Below are 24,868 nucleotides of genomic sequence, written 5' to 3'. Positions count from 1 at the left end.
TCTCCCCTGATCCTGGAATTTCCATATATCGACTTCACACACACGCGCCTGGAGGCGGGGCCAAGCCACCCCGCGCTGGCTAATTGGACGGAGGAAAAGTGGGCGTGTAGCGTTTTTGATCTGAATTTTCCCTCGGAAAGGCCACTATTTACGCTCGCGGCTCGGTGCGTTTGGCACCAATCGCCGAACGGGCCCGAGACAGCCCAACGTTCAGTGTTTACAGGTGGTGCGGGAATGGCCGTAGAAGGAGAGAGGTGAAGGCGGTGGAGGGTTTTCGGTGGTGGTTTGATGGTTATGGTGCCATTTGGGAATGGCGATGGTGCGATGATGTGGGAGCATAGATGGTAGCGGTGGCGGGTTGTTGTGTGATGGCGGTTGAGATGTGGTTGGTTCAAAATAAAGATAGAACAGAAAAAATGGCTAACTCAAAGCGTCGCAGCCCGGATGAATCACATAAATTCCCTCTATACAATGGGTTTGGGCTAACTACACATGTACTTAGAGATATCTCACCTACGGGTCCTGAATGGTGGTTTGCGAATTTCCACAGCCGTAACAATATGTATATACATATATATATATATATATATATATATATATATATATATATATATATATATATATATATATATATATATATATATATACATAGATATACGTGTGTATGTGCATATGTATATATATATATATATATATATATATATATATATATATATATGTATGTATATGTGTGTATATATATGTATATGTGTATATATATATATATATATATATATATATATATATATATATATATATATATATATATATATATATATATATATATATACATATATATATATATATATATATATATATATATATATATATATATATATGTATGTATATGTGTGTATATGTATGTATATATATATATATATATATATATATATGTATATATATATATATATATTTATATATGTGTATATATATATATATATATTTATATATGTGTATATATATATATATTTATATATGTGTATATATATATATATATATATATATATATATATATATATATATATATATATATATATATATATATATATATATATATATATATATATATATATGTGTTTGAGAGTTTGCCCCCCTCCCCCTCCACAAATCCCACTGACAAATGCAAGTCGAAAACCCCTTCCCTCACACTTACCTCCTCACAAACCCTCTCCCCTCCTCACTTCCTCCCTCCCTCTCCTCTCTCCCACATCCTCCTTGTTCCCACCCCCCCCCAGGGTGTATAGTGACGTTTGGTGAGGCGTCACTCTTCCCACCACCCCCACCCTTTTCCTTGCGCTTCATCATCCCATCCGAGCTCCCTCACACCTCCTGTACCCCCTGCTCACTCCCCTCCCCTCCCTCCTCTCTCACTCTCCCCCTCCCACCTGTCTCTCCCTCCCCTCCCTTTCTCTCGCTTCCCCCTCCTTAATTTTCCCCCATTGTATCTGTGAGTATAATACACATTAAATCATGCACATATTACCTTAAATATAACACATCCACCACCCAGCACTTCACTACATTCACCACTGAGTCGAATTGTTGTTCAAATATTCAACTGTTATTTATGCCTTCTCAAACACAAAGCTTTCCAGCACAGCTTACAAAACACACACACACACACACACACACACACACACACACACACACACACACACACACACACACACACACACACACACACACACACACACACTAACAGAGTGTTTGAGACTTTGAGATACTTTGAGACCTGGTAGGTCTCCATTCCATCTCCTGAAACCCATCCACGTGTGGAGAGAGCAGCCAAGAACAGAAAGTTGGACACGCACACATACATACATACACACATACATAAATACATACATACACACATACTGTACATACACATGCACACACATATATATATATATATATATATATATATATATATATATATATATATATATATATATATATATATATATATATATATATATATATATATATATATACACATGCACACACGAAGGTGGATACCTTCCTTACTGAAACGTGAATCCCTTACTGAAACGGGCTGGATACTTGGAGACCTGGGAGGGCTCCGTTCCACCTGAAACCCACATATGGAGATAACAACCAGCGACACACACATACACACACACACACACACACACACACACACACACACACACACACACACACACACACACACACACACACACACACACACACACACACACACACACACACGCACATACTAACGTGCTCCTTTTAGCAATTGAAGATTCTTTCATTATTTTTTTAAATTTCATTTTTGCTTCCCTTTCACTTGTTTTCCCTTTCACTTGTTTTCCCTTCCACTTGTTTTCCCTTCCACTTGTTTTCCCTTCCACTTGTGTGATTGAGAGTTTGCACCTACATCCATCTTGTTCACACCCTGTGTCCTCCTCCCCTTGCTCACATTCTTCCCCATGTCCTTTCTTCCTCCAAGTCTCTCTTTTTTCCCCTCTGCCATGCTGTGAGTGTGGCCCCCACCTTCTTTCGACTATTCTTTTCATTCTGTTATGTCCTGTTCCCTTCTGTGTTCCAGCTCCTGCACGAGCCTCAACTCTTTATACAAAAAGGTAACCATCAAGGTGAGCAGTGTAGGTTCAAGTTCGAGAAAAAAGGTCAGTGACATGTGAATGCTTCAGAAGGGGGGGGGGAGAGAAAAAGCTTTCTGAGGAAGATCAGTCGCATTGCTAACAGATTATTAACTGCTGAGACTAAAATAGACTGCTTATCTCATTTTATTGTTTTGTCAATGCTGAGTAAAAGAAAGAAATTGAGTTGCATTGGTAGATTTACAGATGTTTCATTGCCCACTGTTTATTTGTATTCCTGAATTTCCTGACAGAATTGTCTAAAGCTCATTGTGGAACTTTAACATAAATCACATACAGGACAACAACCACATGAAGAGATGCGCGCTTTATCTGCCCTGGACCTTAGAAATGTCTCGCTCTGAATCTTACACCCAGTACAACACTCATATAGAAGGACAGTACAGGAAAGAGGTGTAGAAATAGAAGAAAATTTCCAATTACAGTTAACTAGAACGCCACTCAGTGGAGTGCATACCTTTGCCATGCGAAACAGTTTAGGTTTTGTATCCCACTGATAGGCCCAATCTGCATCCAGACGGAAACCAAAATCGAATCGGCTTGTTGTTGTCATCTAACCAACTCATGCACCAAGTTTTCTCTTAATCCGTACACAACTTTTTGAGATATCGTGCTATATATATATATATATATATATATATATATATATATATATATATATATATATATATATATATATATATATATATATATATATATATATATATATATATATATATATATATAATTTTGGTCCCATCTCTCAATGGTGAAGAATCACTTTAAAAATTCTACTTTCCAGATCCGGATCTGGATCTTCACCAAAATCTAATCAATTCGTCCTTGTCACAAACCCAGCCTGTCCACCAAGTGTCGTCTCAATCCATTCATAACGTTTTTTGAGATATCCTGCTCATAGACAAACAGAACAGACAGTGGGTCACCTTCGGTGACGGACGTAACAAGGCCCTCTGATTTAATCCCAAATCTTTTCCCCCAAGTTTTTTTTTACAAAATCGACAAATTGTGCAACTGTCTGTTTGCATGCGAAATATTCTGCAGGGTTCCATTGAGAATGAAAATCTGCCTTTCGGTTTTATTTTTAATAGGATTGCAACCCCTGCTGTGTCTCCTCAGGAATGCTCTTCAGCCTTATTAGTACTCAAGCTGGAATAAAATACAGAGCAAAGTGTCCTCTGAGTCTGGAATTTTTGAAGGGATAATTCTGAAACTTGACTTTTCTGTAAGGCTGTTAAATCAATTTAATGTCTGTGCTGTAGAATTTTCACACTCTCTGATGTGCCATACTCTGTTTCAGAGGGTCGGTGCTGCCGAAACAGTTTATTGGCAAGTGCTCTACTGGGTGGTTTCCCGTTCCCTTCTCAGATTTTGACATTATTGTACCCGAAAAGAACAAATAATCCAACAGATTGACAGACCATCAAAAAATTGACAATACTTTGGCGCCGCCTTGTGGTGATGGACTCCAGCAAAACTCAATTGTTGAAACCATAGATATGTCTGCACAAAAAAAATCAATTTTATCTGTTGGTCCAATTGTTTGTTGGCTTCATTTTTTGGGGTGGGGGGGGAGGGTTCTGGGGGGCTGATAAAGTCAGGATGGAAGAGCGGGGTGACAGAGTATAAGGCAATGCACAAGTGGAGCAGTATGGCAACATGGGGACACAACAAGGAGATAAACTAAAAGGAGAGGGAATGAAACATTTTTACCTGCAAGTAAAAGGGGAGCGTTAATGAGGATAGAAAATCTCCTGGGTATAGATGGACGATGACTTGAAGTGGTGGTTCGCTGCCAACTTGAAGCCCTGGAGGGAACCCTGGGATTGAACAGAATGGGGAAAGTGATTCCACAAGCAGGAAAAGAGGGAGACAATGTGATGTATTTAAACCAATACAAATCACCACATCCGACATCCGACAGGGTCCGTGAGGAGTGCTTTATTCAGATGGCAAAAAGCCACATGTTCCAAAGTGCTGCTCCCAGGGCAGCTCACAAACAAGCTGCTCCCAGGTCTACAAACACTATCATCAAACATAACATGTTTTCCTCCATTCAGAAACAAATACTTTATCAATTTCAAAATCTAAGGTTATCTAAACGGATTCCAACATTTCCTTTTTGAGTCATTTCCTATGATATGTGTCCAAAGCCTTAAAGTCTATTTTGGGGAAGTTTGCACAATATTTAGGACTTTATAAAATGGTAATCTCTCAGCTATTGAGGACATTTCCAAATTGGACCAGATCTGCATTTGTGAGGTCCTAGCATGGCTGGATCGTCATGACATTGAGATTGATCCTCTTCGTGATATGAAGATTTTGTGGAAAAAGTGGCAGTTGTCCTCGTTCTCTGCATCTTCGAGGTTGGTTGTTACCAGATGCCGTGCATTCCACTTAGTGCCATCTTTGAGTAAGTAGCTATGATGACCCAGATGCTGTGACATCTGTTGGGGACACGATAGCTAAGTAGTGAGTTGATGTGAGCAGTTAGGGTGTTTCACTCTGACCCACTGCGAATTAAGGTGGCTTTGCTCTCAATCCCTTGTCAGCATATTCCTTCATTTTCTGCTGTCGCACCACAGCAGCCATTGCTATTGTTTCTATCTTTGCATCTGTTGATGTGGGTAGTTTTAGGAAACTAAGTGGCAGGTGTAAGTTACATCCTATTATTAGCTCTGTGGGCATCTTCCCTGGTCAAATAATGGGGCATAGAGCGATACGTGTGGAACAGATTATGGATTTCCTTATCGAATGTCTGTCCATCTGCCGGGCTTGCCTTTATACTCTCTTTGCTAACTCTGTTGAAGCTCTCAACCCCACTGTTGCTCTGCGCATTGTATCGTGTAGTTAGGCAGTATTCAATAGGTACTGGGTTGAGTTACTGGCTGAATTGCTCAGATGTAAACTGAAGTCTGTTTTCTGTTGTAATAGACTTGGGAAGCCGTTATAGACGCCCACCTTTACATAGACGCCCACCTCTAAATTATAAGTAGTCGATGTCCAGATCCCGACATTATGAGCAGTGTTGTCGGTGCTTCATAGTCTGTGCAGAGGGTGACGACCATACAGATACATGTGACATGTACCAGTGTTCACATGCATATATACATGCTAACAGTTCATGTTCTGCTGTGGAGTACTTGCACTCTGTCTCTGAAAGTGTGCGAGATGCGAATGCCATAGACCGTTCGCGGCCTGCTATCCCTTGCGAAAGTACTGCTTCCACTGCCGTAACTGATGCATCTGCTATGATGGTAGTCTTCACATTCGGATCAAATTGCACAAGGACTGGAGGAGGCGTGACCTTCTCCTTCAGTGTAACAAATGCTTGCTGCTGGGTATGAGTCCATTCCCAAGGCACATCCTTGCACAGTAGTTTATGAAGAGTTTCAGCGATCTCTGCAAAGTTGGGTACAAATTTGAGGTAAACGTTTGTAGTTCCAAGGAACTATTTTGTGTTTTATGGAGTAAGAAGAGTCCTAACTGCTTCCATACTGTCCTATATTGGGTTTCCACTGTCGACTGTCATATTGATGTCCTAAAAAGTCAATCGCTGATGCTGCAAAAGTACACTTTTTCTCATTTTGCATCAAGTTGTGCTTTACTAGTCATGACAACACTTCATCCAGCCGCTGATCATGCTCTGCTTTGTCTTTCCCGGAATGACAACATCGAGGAAGTTGAAGGTCCCCTCAATAACCGACAAGACTGAAGAGACAATCTTCTGAAATACACTTGGTGCAGAACTGAGGTCATGTGGCATTCTTTGGTGCTGGAACATTCTGCATGAGTCATGAATGCGGTCAAATGCCTACTCTGCTTTGCAAGAGGTATTGCTTGGTAGCTTCTCCTCAAGTCCAGCTTCGTGAACAGTGTTGAGCTGGGAAATTAAGCAGATGATTCAGTGATGGTTGGAAGTGGGTATTTATCAGGAATAACAGCTTTATTCACTGACTTAAGATCAACACAAAGTCTTAACTCTCCATTATTTCATCGTGCAATAAGGGGATTCGACACCCATGGAGATGAATCAATGCGTTCAATGATGCTCTCAGATTCAACGCATTTTAGCTCCTTTGAAACGTCTTTGCCAACAGTAAACTGCAAATGTCTCAAGCCTTGAGATACTAATGGAACCACAGGGTCCATTCGAGGGGAGTGACAGTAACCCCTTACACTCCCCAAAACCAATGAACAGGGAAAGGTCCTGGTGTTTACACACATTGTCTTTGCATGCTATCATGCAGATGTGTGCACCAGTCAGGTCTAAAAGTTTGAACTCAGGCTTGTCAAACAGATGTACACGCATTAGGCTCTTGGCTTTTGCAACATAGAAGGTTAAATTGTCAAGTCTGATACCTTTGTAGTTCACTGAGATAATTATTGTTCCCGAAACCTGGATGATGAAGTCATCAGAGACTTGAAGCGTAGAATATGCTGAGTCCATTGGATACAATGAAAACGAGAAAAAGACCAATCAGGGATTGCAGACACTCGCCAGGACTTGTTTTGTGTGGTGTTTGTGTAGTTTTGTGTGGTGTATTTTGTGTGGTGTTTGTGTAGTTTTGTGTGGTGTATTTTGTGTGGCATTTGTCTACTGGTGTGTTATGTAATTAATAAGAGACATGATTGGAACTGCCACTTTATAACTGCTGGCAGTGATGACCGGGTACTAAGACATCCCACTTTGATGCAACCCCCCTTTGATTGGACAACTGACCATGAGCTATTACGTTTTTTATTATTATTCAATTGAATTCAGAATGGGATTAAAATAAATTCAATTCATATTAAATAGAAGACCAACTCAGAACAGTCCTGCATTGGAGTAATCAATCATGGGAGTAAACCCAAACAAGCAAAAATCAAAGATGAAGTCATCAGGAGGAACCTGGATAGGATTCACATTTCAGCTACTACTCTATCTTCAAACCCACCCATGCACAGCCAAGTGAGCCGAATTCAAAATATAAAATACAATCAAAAAACAAAAAAGAACCCACATCAAAAAGTTAAATAATTCTGGCTGCCAAGCCAAGCACCTGATCAAGTTGAAATTTTAAATTTGTATTCCACATCATGACTAGATCATAATTGTGAAGTTACACATGAATTGGTTAAGCAGTTCCAGAGAAAGCATTATTTAATATTTTCTAAAATCCAATATGGCTGCCAAACCATGTGACCTATGGTGTCATATGTGTGAAACTTTTTTTCCTCATTGATAGGCATTCATATGTGTAAAGTTTTGCCTCGATCTGTTCAGCCACTTCAGAGAAGAAGTTTTTTGAAGTTTTTTTTAAATTTAAAACAATATGGCTGCCGAATCACGTGACTGATGACGTCGTCAAAAACATTTCTGCGGACGATTTTATCCCGAGATGACCCTCAAAAATTTTCATACTGATCAGATGTAGTGTTCTATATATTCAAATATGACGTTATAACGAAGGCACATATTACATCATAATAAAAAGTCACTCATTCCGCATGTGGAATACTTGTGATGTGCCAAGTTTCAATTTTTTCCTTGGTGCGGTTTCAGAGATACATCGGTCGAAAGTTTTTCCATTTTTCCAGCATGGCTGCCACAATACCTGACCTTTGACATCATAATTATTTATATAACATTCTACATGAGTTGTCGCTCCTGTGGTGAAAATTTTGTCTCAATCTGACAAGTGGTTGTGGAGAAAAGTACCAAAGTTCTGTGCGGATGAACAAACAAACAGACAAACGGACACAAATGCAATACCTTTTTTTTTTTTTTTTTTTTTTTTTTTTGTATACCTTGGTCGAGGCTCGTATGACAGCTAACACACAACTCACAGCAAGGAGGCATGAGACAAGAGGGGCGGGAGTGGAAGGGACAAAACAGTGGGGAACAGACACATTAGGTGAACTGTGGAAGGGAGAGGGATGGGGATGGGACGGGGAACATGGCGAAGAGAAGATGGACATTTCTCACTTGGCGAGGGTAATTATTGATGGTAGAGATCGTCACTCACGATGGAGACTTTTGGACCTACATCAATGAGTGGTGATACCAAAATCCCCGCAATATCAACTTCACAAGCCTTGAAGTTGCCCACTTGCTGTTGAAGGAAAGCCATTTTGTCTGTGATGGTGTACACCTTGCGTTGTGTTTCACCATCTGAAGCACTTGGTTCATCAACATGACAAACTGACGATGTACATTTTGTTGATGACCTGCATACCTGTGCAAAATGGTTTATTTTTGAAGCATGCACTGCATTGTTTTCCACATGCAGGACATTGTGCTTTGATACCATGTTGTCGACCACAAGCTTGACTTGGCTTTGTTTGAGGTGCATGAGCAGGGCATGGATGGGTTTGGGCTGGGCTCGTCGTTGGTTTGAAGCCCCTGTATCTGAGCTGTCTGCAACTGTGATGCCAGCTGTATTCCTGTAACTGAGGTTGCTCGAGATGTATGAATCAGCTTGGAATCTGTCATGGCTGATTCTCTCTGGATATCTCAAGCTGTAGCCTTCTTTAAAGTCAGTCTGTCATCCTCCAAAAGCAACCATTCCTCAATAAGAGGAATGGTAGTCTTTTTTTTGAGCTGATCTCTGACAAGTTGATCTGTTAAAAAAACCAAAGTTGCATGTGGCAGCCAGTTCTGAAAATGAAGCATCATATTGTTTGACCAGTGCACCATTACCCTGGCAGTGCTGATGGAATTACGGAATTTATACCGTTCGATCATGGTACTCTTTTTCATCCCAAAGTAACTCTCAAGTGCACTCACTACATGCTAGAATATGGAAGTGTCAGCTGTTAGCTGAGCGAACACACACTGGCCTTCACAACCCTCCAGCTTTACCCCAACCACACACTCTCCCAACTCCCCCACCCCGCACCTTCTCCTTGCTCCTTTCCAGAATCCTATACCTCAAACATCCTCAAACATTGTATCACCACTTCTGGTGTTTTGATCTTTCCTTCCGAGTGCTGTAATATCAGTGTGGTTTATCAGAGCTCCATTGCTTTCTCAATCAGTTTGATGGTTTTGGGATTGATCTTGTGTACTTCCATGCATTTTATCATCCATTATTGAGGAGGAGATTGGGACCATACTCTGTGCAGAGTGGTGGTGCTGCTTAAGCAGTCTCCTTGGCTACTGGGTGCAATCCTGGACGGGTCACCACTCCGACACAGTAGACCAGCATGCTGGCACTCAGTTTTGCTGACCTCGGAAGGATGACAGGTCGAGTTAACCCCACCTGGTATTAATTCAACAGCTGAGTGGGATTTGAACTCAGGACCCTCGGATCCAAAGCCCACCACCCTAACCACTAAGCCAACACCAGGCATTATTGAGGGACACTATCAAAAGCTAGTTTTTTCAATAATGTATCCAGGCTGTAGACAATTTGGTTCTTCTCATTTTACAGTTTACAAGTGTGGCTTTGTTTAGTAGTAGGTCGTCTATTGTTCCATAACATCCTCTCTTATACCCCTTCTGTTCTGCCTCCAGCCCTCATTGTTGTTGTTGTTGTTGTTGTTGTTGTCATCGATTAGCCCCGGTCAGGTCTGCTCGAAAAGACCCACGGTCCGAAGACAGCCGATCGATCTTACAGGGGTGACCCAGAGATTCATCATATCTATCCCAAATAGGCTGTTAGATAATGGTACATCATTTATGTGATGATTCCGGTTCGAAGTTTTATGTTATTGGACGACATGTTATTGGTCGGTATTTGTAAGGTAGTTGGGTTTCTTCAGATTTTGGGATGACGAAGGTTTTACTTTTCGGGAGCCACTCATCCATTACCTTTTCCTCTCGGATAAGTTTCTTGAATGCTCAACTGTAGTAATTGTGGAGAAGTTTGGAATTTCATCTAGGACCAAGGCTTTTAAAGTTAGGCACTTTTGTAAGTTGGTTTTTATTTTTCCTTCATCACTTATAACTGGGACATTTCCTTTTGATGTTGCTTTTTATTTTCCAAGTTCTGGATCCATTATTTTATGGGGATCAGCTAAAGAAAAAATTTATGCAGGCAAACCCACTAATTTGGAGGAAACGTTCCATCCACAATGAAAGTTCTACCTGAAATGTTTTTGCTGATTTGCCAAAGGAATTTCTGAGGTGTTTAGTGTAAAATGTCAAACGATTGCAAAAATGTTCTGAGAATGCAAGAGCTCATGTTGAAATTTGATGTTCACAAATTAAAATGGAAATAAATTGCCTTTCAGGAAAAATAAATATTTTGGAGTTTTAGTTACAGTACATTAACAACATGGTATTTATTGTCTTCCCATTTCTTGCTACCACCATCCTTGAACTGTAATTACAGACTGACAAACCTCAAACTTTGCAGCATCTCTTTGAGCAACAGTTAATCTCTCTTCCATTATGGATCAATCTGAAAGCAAAGAAAATTAGAGTTCATAGAACACCTCACCCAACGCTGTGTTCAAGCCTTGAGAACCCTTGAGAATTACCCTTTCGAACAGCACAGAATTATCCTTCAGAACCCTTCACAACCACGCTTTAGAACCCTTCACAATTATCCTTCAGAACCTTTCACAATAAACCTTTAGAATCCTTCACAATTACCCTTGAGAATTGCTCTTTAGAAATACACTTTAGAACCACCCTCTTGACCCCTTTACAAATACCCTTCAGAATTACCCTTTACAATTATTCTTTACAATTGCCCTTTACAATTACCCTTTACAATCACCCTTTCGAATTACCCTTTAGAATTACCCTTAAGAAATACCCTTTCAGATCACCCATTAGTATTACCCTTTGGAATTACCCTTCAGAGTTAACCTTTAGAATCACCCTTTAGAATTACCATTTAGTATTACCCTTTAGTATTACCCTTTAGAATTACCATTTGGAATTACCATTTAGTATTACCATTTAGAATTACCCTTCAGAATTACACTTTAGAATTACCCTTTAGAATAACCATTTACAATTACCCTTTAGAATTACCCTTTACAATTACCCTTTAGAATAACCCTTGAGAATTACCATTTACGATTACCCTTAAGAATCACCCTTTAGAATTACCATTTACGATTACCCTTTAGAATTACCCTTTACGATTACCCTTTAGAATTAACCTTTAGAATTACCATTTACAATTACCCTTTAGAATCACTCTTTCGAATCACCCTTTAGAATTACCCTTCAGATTTACCATTTAGAATCACTCTTTAGAATCACCCTTTTGAATTACCCTTCAGAATCACTCTTTAGAAATACCCCCTTAGAATTATCCTTCAGAATCACCCTTGAGAATTACCTTTTCAAATCACCCTCTTGAACTCTCTAGAATTAACCTTTAGAATTACTCTGAAGAAATACCCTTTCAGATCACGCATTAGAATTACCCTTTACAATTACCATTTAGAATTACCCTTCACAATTACCCTTCAGAATTACCTTTCAGAATTACCCTTTAGAATTACCCTTAAGAATCACCCTTTAGAATCACCCTTTGGAATTACCCTTTGGAATTACCCTTTGGAATTACTCTTTACAATTACTCTTTAGAATTACCCTTTGGAATTACCCTTTAGACTTACCCTTCAGAATTACCCTTTATAATTACTCTTTAGAATTACCCTATAGAATTATCCTTTAGAATTACCACCAAGAAATACCCTTTATAATGACCATTTACAATTACCCTTTAGAATCACCCTTTAGAATTACCATTTACGATTACCCTTTAGAATTGCCCTTCAGAATTACCATTTACGATTACCCTTGAGAATTACCTTTTCAAATCACCCTCTTGAACCCTCTAGAATTACCCTTTAGAATTACCCTTAAGAAATACCCTTTAGGATCACTCATTAGAATTACCCTTCAGAATTACCTTTTAGAATCACTCTTGAGAATTACCCTTTTGAATTACCCTTCAGAATTACCCTCGAGAATTATGCTTTAGTATTACCCTTTAGAAATACACTTTAGAATTATCCGTCAGAATTACCCTTTAGAATTACCCTTTAGAATCACCCTTTGGAATTACCCTTGAGAATCACCCTTTGGAATTATACTTCAGAATTACCCTTCAGAATTACCCTTTATAATTACCGTTTATAAGTACCGTTTATAAATACCCTTCAGAATTACCCTTTCGAATTACCCTTTCAAATCACCCTTCAGATTTACCCTTCAGAATTACCCTTCAGAATTACCCTTCAGAATTACCCTTCAGAATTACCCTTCAGAATTACCCTTTATAATTACCCTTCAGAATTACCATTTAGAATTACCTTTTAGTATTACCCTTTAGAACTACCCTTTAGAATAATCATTTGGCATTACCCTTTAGAATTACCCTTCACAATTACCCTTCACAATTACCCTTCAGAATTACCCTTCAGAATTACCCTTCAGAATTACCCTTTAGAATTACCTTTCAGAATTACCTTTTAGAATTACCCTTCAAAATTACCCTTTGAACTACCCCTTTCAAATTACCCTTTGGAATTACCCTTTGGAATTACCCTTTGGAATTACCCTTCAGAATTACCCTTCAGAATTACCATTTGGAATTACCCTTTCAAATTACCCTTTATAATTACCTTTTCAAATTACCCTTTGGAAATTCCCTTCAGAATTACCCTTCAGAATTACCCTTTAGAATTACCCTTCAGAATTGCCCTTTAGAATTACCCTTTGGAATTACCCCTTTCAAATTACCCTTTGGAATTACCCTTTGGAATTACCCTTCAAAATTACCCTTCAGAATTACCATTTGGAATTACCCTTTCAAATTACCCTTTATGATTACCCTCTTAAATTACCCTTTAGAATTACCCTTTAGAATTACCCTTTGGAATTACCCTTTGGAATTACCCTTTGGAATTACCCTTCAGAATTACCCTTCAGAATTACCATTTGGAATTACCCTTTCAAATTACCCTTTATAATTACCTTTTCAAATTACCCTTTGGAAATTCCCTTCAGAATTACCCTTCAGAATTACCCTGTAGAATTACCCTTCAGAATTGCCCTTAAGAATTACCCTTTGGAATTACCCCTTTCAAATTACCCTTTGGAAATACCCTTTGGAATTACCCTTCAGAATTACCCTTCAGAATTACCATTTGGAATTACCCTTTCAAATTACCCTTTATGATTACCCTCTTAAATTACCCTTTAGAATTACCCTTTAGAATTACCCTTTAGAATTACCCTTTAGAATTAGCCTTTGGAATCACCCTTTGAATTACCCCTTTCAAATTACCCTTTGGAATTACCCTTTGGAATTACCCTTTGGAATTACCCTTCAGAACTACCCTTCAGAATTACCATTTGGAATTACCCTTTCAAATTACCCTTTATAATTACCTTTTCAAATTACCCTTTGGAAATTCCCTTCAGAATTACCCTTCAGAATTACCCTTTAGAATTACCCTTCAGAATTGCCCTTTAGAATTACCCTTTGGAATTACCCCTTTCAAATTACCCTTTGGAATTACCCTTTGGAATTACCCTTCAAAATTACCCTTCAGAATTACCATTTGGAATTACCCTTTCAAATTACCCTTTATGATTACCCTCTTAAATTACCCTTTAGAATTACCCTTTCAAATTACCCTTTATAATTACCTTTTCAAATTACCCTTTGGAAATTCCCTTCAGAATTACCCTTCAGAATTACCCTTTAGAATTACCCTTCAGAATTGCCCTTTAGAATTACCCTTTGGAATTACCCCTTTCAAATTACCCTTTGGAATTACCCTTTGGAATTACCCTTCAGAATTACCCTTCAGAATTACCATTTGGAATTACCCTTTCAAATTACCCTTTATGATTACCCTCTTAAATTACCCTTTAGAATTACCCTTTAGAATTACCCTTTAGAATTACCCTTTAGAATTAGCCTTTGGAATTACCCTTAGAATTACCCTTTCAAATTAGAGTTTGAATTTTTTTTTGAAAACCTTTTCGAGGCTCGTATGGGAGCTAACACACAACGCACAGCATGAGATGAGATGAGCGTGAGAGGTAAGAACACAACAGTGGGGAACAGAGACATTAGGACATCTGTGGAAGGGAGAGGGATGGGGCAGGGAACACAGGGTATACAAGATGGACATTACAGGAAATTTCAGGAAGGAAAGCAGGGAATTGGAAGTAGGTGGGTTTGGGGTGGATTAACGAGGGGTGGAAAAGATCGAGGATTTGAATGGGGGTCGATAAGAGGTGGTGATGAACAGCTGTTTTGAAGGCCTGGAGGGAAGAATGGGATTAAACAGAGTGAGGAAGTTTATTCCAAAGGCAGGAAAAAAGAGGAATGAAACAGTGAAGATGAGCAGTGATTCGTGAATTTGGTAGTTTTACCATAAGGGGGTTGTTGGCGGATCTTGAGTGCCCTGTGGAAATATGGTGGGGACAAATCGCAGACACAGCAGGTGGGGGGGGCGAGACCGGACAGGAGATGGTAGAAGATAGAAAGACCACCGATCTGCCTGCAGGGAGAGAGTGAGAGGTCCAAAGACTCGGCCTCATCGCGGGAGATGCCAACGATGTGAAATGCCTTGTTTTCCACAGCGTGAAGCTGAGAAAGGTGGGAGGCAGGAGCACCAGCTCAGAGGGGAGAGCAGTACTCCATCAGACTGTGGACGAAAGCTTTGTATGTGGTCAGGTGTTCAGGTGGGCTGAGGAAGGACTTTGCATGACGAAGGATTCGCAGTCGGTGACTGGATTTGGAGGCCAGGTTGGAAATGTGGCTTTCCCGGGAAATATAGTGACAGATAGTGAGACCTAGAAGCCTGAAAGAAAGGACTTCTTCCAGAGGATTTTGAGAAAGTGGATGGGGAGGTTTTCCAAACGGTCCTTTCGGAGAGTCATAGTGAGAGTGTGAGATTTGTCAGGATTGATAGACATGTTCCACGTGTTGGACCAGTTTGTGATTTTACCCAGATCTGCAGTGAGCAAAGAAGCTGCTGCTTGCTGGTCTGAGGGATGACAGATGGTATGGCAGAGGGTGGAGTCATCAGCAAAGAGATAAAGAGGATTTTCCAGAGTCAGAGAGAACGTTGATGAAAACCAGAAAAAGAACAGGGCCCAGAACACTGCCTTGAGGAACTCCAGCCTGGACAGGAAGTGGGGATGAAAGAACTCCTTTTAGGGCCACACATTGACTTCGACAGGAGAGGAAGTCTGCGAGCCATGAGTGGAGATGGCCTTGGATACCATGGGAAGAGAGTTTGGTGAGCAGGGCAGGGTGCCTGGCCATGGAAAAAGCACGCGATATGTCCAGGGATACGGCTCGAATTTCATGTCTGGCATTGAGGAACTCCATTCATTGTTGGGAGAGCAGAAGCAGCATATGCAGGGTGGAGTGACCTGGTCTGAAACTAAATTGATGATCGGAAATCAGGCCGTTGGAGAAGAGGAAAGATTTAATGTCTGAAGTGATGATGGATTCCATCACATTGCTGATTATTGGGAGAAGGCTGATTGGTCTGTAGTTGCAGGGATCTGTTTTTGCACCTTTTTATGCAGGGCAGTAATGTTTGCTGATTTCAAGCAGATGGCAGATGACCTTGAGCAAATGAGAGGGTGAATAGAACAGAGGGTGAGCAAGAGCAGAGGAGCAGGTTTTTAAGACAGGTGGGCTGATTGCAGAATCTGAGTCGAGGCTTGACAGCAAGCTCTACACCTTGTCAGAAGAAAAGGACACAGAGTCCAGAGACAGTTGGGTGTGACTGGGTAAGGTGGGTACAGAAAGTGATGGGTTTTGGACACAAGATTTTGATGCAAACACCGAGTTTAGGCATTCAGCCTTTTCACGTGCGGTGTAAGCAGTGCGGCCATTTGAGGTAAGGGAGGGGATGGATGGGAACTTACACCAAAGACTTAGCTTTATTGCAAGTGATTCGAATGATTTTGAAGGGCTTGATCTCAACGTTGTCAAGCTAAGAAAGGTATGAGACAGGGGCGCAAGCCCAGAGGGGAGATCACTGCTCCATCTAGCTGTGGGTAAATTCCTTTTGGTGGACAAGAGTTCAGATTGGTCAAAGAAAGACTTTACATAATGGGGGGGTTACCCAGTCAGTGACTGACTTTGGAGACCAACTTTGAGATGTGGTTTGCCCAAAAAATGTCATGGCTGACTCAAAGGCCCAAAAGTTTGAGTGATTGAACTATTTCAAGAGGATTGTAAAGGAAGTATATGACAGGTTTGCCAGAGGGTCTTTTCAGCGAGACACAGTGAGAGTGTAAGATGTGTCAGGATTGAAAGACATGTTGCAAGTGTTTGACCAGCTTGTGATTCTATCAAGGTCTGCAGAGAGGTAAGTGACTGCTTTTATTTATGTTTGATAGAGAATTTGGATTTGATTCAAAAAAATATTCACAGCCAGCACTTTTGGACACAGGGTTATCCTTTTTTCCAAGTGTACTCATAAATATACTGGCTGTTTATAAAGTCTTCCTGCAACTTTAAAATTCAATAACGTTGGATGTACACATGATAGAAGCAAACTGTAAATGGCATATAAAAGGGAAGTTCATAAGTCTTTGATAATGTTCATGTTGTTGTTAATGTTGTGTTGTTGTGGAATCCACAATACCCCTGGGTCTCTTGACGAGTTGATAATTTTTGTTGAGGCAGCATTCCACATCAGTGGTAAAGTCAACAACTGCCATATTTGGAGGACAGAAAAACCTCAGGAAGTCTGGCAACATGAAAGAGACTCACCAAAAATCAATGTCTGGTTACCCACTCTTGGTCCTTTCATTTTTGAAGAAAAAACAATCATTGGTGGACTTTCTTTTCATTGTTGCAGAATTTATTTGTCTCTGAACTGTGATGGTTAAATCCTTCAAATATCACCTTCCAGCAAGACGGTGCTCCCTTCCACTATGCTTCAAATATGCGACAGTTATTGCATGATATATTCCCAGACAAGTGGATCGGTTGACATGGACCAATTGCTTGGCCCCCTCATTCACATGACCTGTCCCCATTGGAATCTTGTTTTTTTTAAGGCAATGTTAAAACTGACGCTTACTTATCAGAAGCACATTATTTGGCTGAACTTCGGGTTCTGATCACAATTGTAATTCATGAAATGTCTCAGCAGCAAATGGAGAACGTTTTCAACGAGTTGCAAAATCAGATTAAATTGTGTATTTCAAAATATGGAGGCTCTGTTGAAGACTAGAAATTTCTACTTTATTGTATAAAACCTTTGTGAATAGGCAAAACTGTCTTTGGCCACCACCGAGTACGAGACCCCTCAGTAGTCAAAACGTCAGACCTGCTGCTGGACAGTTAAACGAGTTTGGGTTGCCTTCAGTGTTTGGTGCGGGTGTGAGTGCGTGCAGATGTTGGGTATCAATAATCGATATTCTGGATTGTTGTCATCGATAAGGCTGGGAAAATCCATGTTCAAAAGTGAAGACAGTATCAATGGAAACATCTTCACAGCAGGCAAGGCTCTGTTTCAATGTTTCAACCACCGAGTGATCTTCATACGTTACTCTGAGGTTGAAATGTTTGATCTGAGCATCGCCTGCTGGGTCCCTTAACTAGTTTTTGCTGCACTCACTTTCAAATTAAAAAGGATTTGGCAAACAAAAATAAGGTTTTCATATGATACAGGCATCATGACAAAACTTGTGATCTTGTTTTGAAGATCCTTCATGACTGAAGAGTAAATGCAACCCCACACAAGAACTCGAGGCCCTTTTATTACGAGAAGACATGGAACTAATCTGGCATGACTCTTCTAAATGCGACAATGGACTATGGAGTGGCTCACATGTATATGTGTGGCTGGCTCACTTGGGCACATTACTGTCTCAATGGGCCCAAGGTAAACCCTGACTGGGGTCTGATCGTTCAAATGTTTAATGTAAAGAGTACTTGTGGGAAATAAATTCCCAGCCATCCCACACAGCTGGAGTTCTGAGAATGAGCGAGTGGAGGGAATGAGAGGGACATGTGGACCAGACAAATCACAAGTTTGTTCTGTTTAATACTACGGCTTTACAAGAGAATGACAGGATCTTGGATCTCGCATTTAGATGGCGAAGCAGGATGGAGGGAGGATTGTTGGGAGTGTTAGGGAGGGAACATTGAGGAGAAAGTTTGTAAAAGATGTGGGGGAGGAGTAAGGGGAGGGCTGCGTGGTGGTGGCCGCGTGCCTGGTGTGTATGGTCGCACTTCCCACAGCTCTGAGCCCACAAGCATCCAGAACGGGATGTGATCATACCAAGGATCCGCCATGCGTGAACGTGGACACCGAGCCTGAAAAAGAGTGGCGTCCAACATCTTGGTGGATACAATGTTACGGGTCATACTGCTCGCAGTCCTTTTGGCGACCCCACACCCCGTGATCCCAGCCCGACGCAATGGTGAGGATATTGTGTGTGGACCCCGGTGCGAAGATCCGAGATGCTTGTTGTTTTAATCACACAGCATCTCATGCAGCATAATGCATGGTAGACTGGGGTTGAAAGCGAGACCTGTATCTCACACTCTTCATGTACTACATGTGCACCGCAATGACACGAAGTACATTTCGCTGCAATGGCATTCATCTTGTAATATAAGCCTGAAGTATCTGTTATGATTGTAATATTATGAACACAGTATTATTAGTAGTATGTTAATGTTCGCTTTATGGCTGCTCTGGGGCATCAATGAGAATAAATAATTCTCAGAATGACATCTGGCTCGCTTAGAGAACAAAATTCATCCATTATATCATATAACAGATCGCGTTTCACTTCAAAGACCACTCTTCGGTCATCCAAGGTCATCTTGTTGAGGGTACAAGTTTTGGATATTGAGTCGGTGTGCCCCGTCCCACATACCCGCCATTGTGTACGTACGTCTGCTTAGGCCAAATACAACTCTGGGTACACGAGGAACCATAGAAAGAACTGCTGAGCCATGTTGGAGTCTAATTTCCAAGGTGACCTCGCCATCCACTTCGGCCCTTGCGCTCCACGCAACATGGCAACAACACCAAAGTTCTTTCCTCGTGTTCTTCCATTCAATATATCATTCCCTTTATTCCCTTTTTATCCCTTGCTTTATCGCTCACGTCGTTCTTTCAGATGGACTGCTAGATAAGTGTACACCTGCAAGTTTAACTCTTGGCCTGATCTCATGTATCAATGGTTTCCCCAACTCCAGTGCTTTCCATAATCCCCCCTCCCCACCTCATATATCTCTCTCTCCCTTCACTACCCCCCATCCCTCCCCGCCCCCCACTCATGCGACTACCTCTATTATACAACTATTTTAGTTTAGTGAGCTATTTCATTCGTCTTTTTGACAAACTTTTGTATTTCATTTGTAACAAAGATGAAACTGTATGGTATAGATTATTGTCTGGATGATTACGAAGCATCAAAAACAACAAATCACCAAATTCAAGAATAACGCAATGCAAACTTCAATAAAACACAACACAAAGTAACAACTTGGTAGCCAACAACCTCAGATCTTCCCCCACTCACAACCCACTCCACCCCATTACTGAAGCACAAACAAAAATACACTGATAGCACCAACAAAACAACTGAAACAACAACAAAATGCTGGTTAGCAACAATAAGGTGATGTAACCAACAAAATAAATACAAGCAACCTCAAACCACTACAAACAAGAACAATACACTAGTATCAACAAGAATGTAAACAACATAACAATCTCAAGCAACAACAAAATAATACAAAAAACAAAAACTGCCAACAACCTAGTGATAATACCAGCCACAACCAACAAATCAACCAACAGACAATGCAAACAAAAACTGTAAATGAAGAAAAAAATGTAAACAACAAAAACAATGCAAAACAAGAAACAATGTAAACAACAAAAACAATGCAAAACCAGAAGCATTGTAAACAACAAAAACTCCCAACAACCTAAGAATAATACCAGCACCAACCAAGAGCCAATGCAAACAAAAACTGGAAGCCAAGAAACAATGTAAACAACAAAAACAATGCAAACCAAGAAACAATAAACAACAAAAGCAATGTAAACCAAGAAACACTGCAAACCAAGAAACAATGTAAACAACAAAAACAATGCAAACAAAGAAACAATGTAAACAACAAAAACAATGCAAACAAAGAAACAATGTAAACCAAGAAACAATGTAAACAACAAAAGCAATGTAAACCAATGAACACTGCAAACCAAGAAACAATGCAAACCAAAAAACAATAAACAACAAAAGCAATGCAAACCAAGGAACTATTCAAACCAAGAAACACTGCAAACCAAAAAACAATATGAACAACAAAAACAATGCAAACCAAGAAACAATGTGAACAACAAAAACATTGCAAACAAAGAAACAATGTAAACCAAGAAACAATGTAAACAACAAAAGCAATGTAAACCAATAAACACTGCAAACCAAGAAACAATGCAAACCAAAAAACAATAAACAACAAAAGCAATGCAAACCAAGGAACTATTCAAACCAAGAAACACTGCAAACCAAAAAACAATATGAACAACAAAAACAATGCAAAGCAAGAAACAATGTGAACAACAAAAACAATGCAAACCAAGAAACAATGTAAACAACAAACACAATTCAAACCAAGAAACACTGCAAACCAAAAAATCAATGTAAACAACAAAAACAATGCAAACTAAGAAAGAATGTGAACAACAAAAACAATGCAAACAACAAAAACTTCCAACAACCTAGGAATAATACAAGCAACGACCAACAAAACAAAAAAGAGACAATGCAAACAAAAACTGTAAACCAAGAAACAATGCAAACCAAGAACCAATGTGAACAACAAAAACCATGTAAACCAAGAAACAATATAAACAACAAAAACAATTCAAGCCAAGAAACAATGTAAACAACAAAAACGATGTAAACAAGAAATAATGTAAACAACAAAACAATGTAAACCCCAAAAACAATGCAAACCAAGAAACAATGTAATAACAAAAGTAAAAAAGATGTAATAACAATGTAATAACAATGTAAAAAAGATTGCAAACCAAGAAATAATGTAAACCAAGAAGCAATGCAAACACCAAAAACAATGTAAACCAAGAAACAATGTAAACAACAAAAACAATGTGAACCAAGAAACAAAAAGATTCTCAGATGCTCACACCATGCTCAGTGAATAAGATAATTTCAACATTGAAAGGGCTTCTCAGGTTTAGTAGTGTGACATACTGTGTCATGTGTCATTTTTATTGTCACTCACTATGTCATTATTTTCCATCACCAAAGTTGGACGGAAGTAATGTTTTCACCCCTCTTTGTCTGTCTGTCTGTCTGTCTGTCTGTTTCTTTGTCTGTGATCACCATATCTGAAAATGTTATTAACGGATTCAGACGAAACTTGATGTACAGGTTGGATGTGTGACAAGGATGAATTTATTCAATTTGGATGAAGATCCACATCCGGATACTAGAATTTTAAAGTGATTCTTCACCATTGAGAGATAGGACCAAAAACGATATGTAGGACGATATTTCAAAATGTTGTGGACAGATTCGGCCGAAACTTGTTCCATCGTGTCTTTGTCTATGTGTCCACACAATAACTCAAAACAACCTTAGTCATATGTAGCTGCAGTCTTGCACATATTGATTAAGGAAAGAAGGTATTGAATTTTGGTGTAGTTGTTCAATTATATACCAAAGGTCATATTCGAATACAATGCTTTTCAGGGATAACTCAAGAACAAGAAGAGCGATAATTGCTTTGAAATACATGTCCCCTACCGATGTGATATTTTCTCAGTCCAAAAAGGACATCCATCCATCCATTGGGACCACACTCTGGGCAGAGCGTTACTGCTGCCGAAGCAGTCTCCTTGGCTATTGGACACAATCCTGGACAGGTCGCCACTCCGACACAGGATACCAGCAAGCTGGCACTCATTTTGCCAACCTCGGAATGATCACTGGCAGTCAACCCCACCTGGTATTAATTCAACACCTGAGTGGAATTTGAACTCAGGATCCTCAGATCCCAAGCCCACACCCCAAACTATTAAGCCAACACCAGGCATAAAAAGGATATAACGATGTGAAAAAATGACGAAACTCCCTGAAACTCGAACTTGTTCTGTAACTTATCATAATAAAGCCATGTAGCATGTTTCAGTTGAATATGTTAAAGGGTATGGGGGGAAAACTCTGAAAAACCACAGGTGGGACAGATGGATGGATGGATGAACAGATGGAGAGCAAATCTTTAGTCCCCTCTGGTGAAACCTGTAGGGTACTAATGAAGAGGAAGGGAAAAAAATTGTATTTGCACACTTCTTCAGTGTGGCCTACGACAGAGTTTACGAAATATCGGTGTTTTTTGACAATAATACGATGAGGGTCGCACGTTTGTTTGGAAAGAAGTGTCGCTCATCAGTATACAAGTAACCTTAAATTTACCATCAGGTGTCCAGGATGCAGAATAATGAGGTAATTGTAGCTGGTATGGTCTCTACTGAACAGATAGCCTACATGCCAAAACCCTTTTGAACACGTTAATAATTTGATAATGCATGAAATTCACAGGTGATGACATGTTTAGCTTTTCCTTGTTCAGACCAAGACCAGTGTATGAGTAAAACTGACTGCTGCAGGCTCAGCTGTGCAGACACCCCAGACAGCTGTTCTCTGTTTAACAGGACATAGCAGAGGTGAATCAGTTGTAACCCTGGTATCAGGTCACCATGTTCCATCAGCACTTCGACAGCCATTGGAATAGCTTCACAAGATATACAGTCAGGGAAAGTAACTTTTGGCCTTATCATACCTGTATCCTCTCTACACATCATGTAACTTCATTATTATACAAAACCAATTCTATAAGAAGGGTCTGCATGACCTTGGTAGTGACCCAAAAGGACACTACTTTGAAAAAATACCAAGGAATCTTCTGCAAACAATGTTATTCCAGCCAGCCAGCTTCATTCCCTCTCGAAAGAACACCTTGCTCCACGATGCAACATATTTGCACCTTTGTGCTTGGGTGACAGCAAGGGGTATGGCATTTCAAAGCACCACTGAAGATCAAATGCAAATTCAAACAACTCAAGAGATTAGCATAACATCTCATAGCTCGTGAGTGAAGGGTTTTTGACTTTTTAATCATTATTTGTATACAGGTTGTGGGTGGCACTGCTGTGAGGCAGCATTTATTGCCTATCCAAAGTTGCATTGAGAAGATGGTAGTGGGCCTTCTCTTTCGACTTAGTTGATGCATTCCCTAACTCAGTTGGTACTTGGTCGGCATTTAGAGATTTTTGGCATTCAGAGATTTTTATCCAGCTATGACAAAGAGTTGACAATATATGTAAAAGTAAATTTGATGGTACAGGTCATGGAGCTTGTCGGAGCTGTTGAAAGAGGGTAGATGAGTTGATGACAAGTGCTCTGCACACAGATTGCCAGAGGAACAGAGGGTGGATATTGGTTTGACTCCTCAATGGAGTCAATTTTCCAAAATGTTGTTTCAGATATTCCCATCCAATCATGTGGTGAGTGTTGTATTATGCTCCTGACTTGATCATTGTAGATGGTGGAGAGGTCTTGAGAGTTTGCATGCAGTGCGCACCACTCCTTGCAGATGCCCACCTTCTGTCTTGCTCTTGCAGCCTCTGTGTTTATGTAGATGGCCCAGTTGAGCTTTTAATCAATTGTGACCACCCCAGGATGTTAATAATGGAAGACTGACTGGGATTGCAGTGCCTTTTAAAGTTGACGGCATTCGACCGTGATCTCTCTTGGAAATTGTCATTACTTGGTACTTTGCAGACGTGAATGCAAATTTCCACTTGACAGTTCAAGCCTGGATGTTTTCATAGTTTTACTGGAGGAGGGTGTGTGTTATTTCATCATTGGAAGTGCTATGAATGGTGCTGAACACTGCAAGATCATCAATGAGCAGCCCTGTGCATGGACTTATGACTGAGGAAAATTCAATGGTGAACCAACTAAACTGCTCTTGTAAAGAAAGAGAAAGAGTACACTGCCTTAGAGAATGTCTACATGTGTCCTGAGTTTGTGATGATTGTCGCATGACAACTCTGACCTTCTTCCATGATGTCAGTGACAATTCCAAAAATCAGAGGGTGGTCCCTTTGATGCATATGCATTGACCTTGGCTTTACCAGGACTCCTTGGTGCCAGAATCAATCACATGCTGCTTGATGTCAATGGCCTAACATTCAGCTCTTATATCCAG

General features: G+C 40.0%; 1 protein-coding gene and 1 long non-coding RNA gene across 6 annotated transcripts in view; both read left to right on the top strand.

The window, feature by feature from the left end:
• LOC147029768 (uncharacterized) overlaps positions 1–3,098 on the top strand; it is a 20,512-nt gene extending 17,414 nt beyond the window's left edge. Inside the window, exon 3 of the long non-coding RNA XR_015055744.1 lies at positions 2,591–3,098. This is a non-coding gene — a long non-coding RNA (uncharacterized LOC147029768). The remainder of the gene's footprint in view (positions 1–2,590) is intronic.
• A 15,660-nt stretch (positions 3,099–18,758) lies between these two features.
• LOC147029767 (uncharacterized) overlaps positions 18,759–24,868 on the top strand; it is a 158,319-nt gene continuing 152,209 nt past the window's right edge. For 2 of the 5 annotated variants that reach the window (XM_085873094.1, XM_085873093.1), the window contains exon 1: positions 18,775–19,029. In XM_085873094.1, the coding sequence (XP_085729220.1) occupies positions 18,960–19,029 (70 nt within the window). In that variant the 5' untranslated portion in view covers positions 18,775–18,959. Of the gene's footprint in view, positions 19,030–24,868 lie in introns of all 5 variants that reach the window. The other 3 variants (XM_085873095.1, XM_085873097.1, XM_085873096.1) reach the window with 3 other exon arrangements.

Source organism: Eptatretus burgeri, chromosome 3 (assembly GCF_056783735.1).
Source record: "Eptatretus burgeri isolate ZD-2024b chromosome 3, Ebu_testis_v1, whole genome shotgun sequence".
In the NCBI taxonomy this organism is placed as follows: domain Eukaryota; kingdom Metazoa; phylum Chordata; class Myxini; order Myxiniformes; family Myxinidae; genus Eptatretus; species Eptatretus burgeri.
Note: the sequence above shows the minus strand (reverse complement) of the source record. Positions and strands in the feature narration are given on the sequence as shown.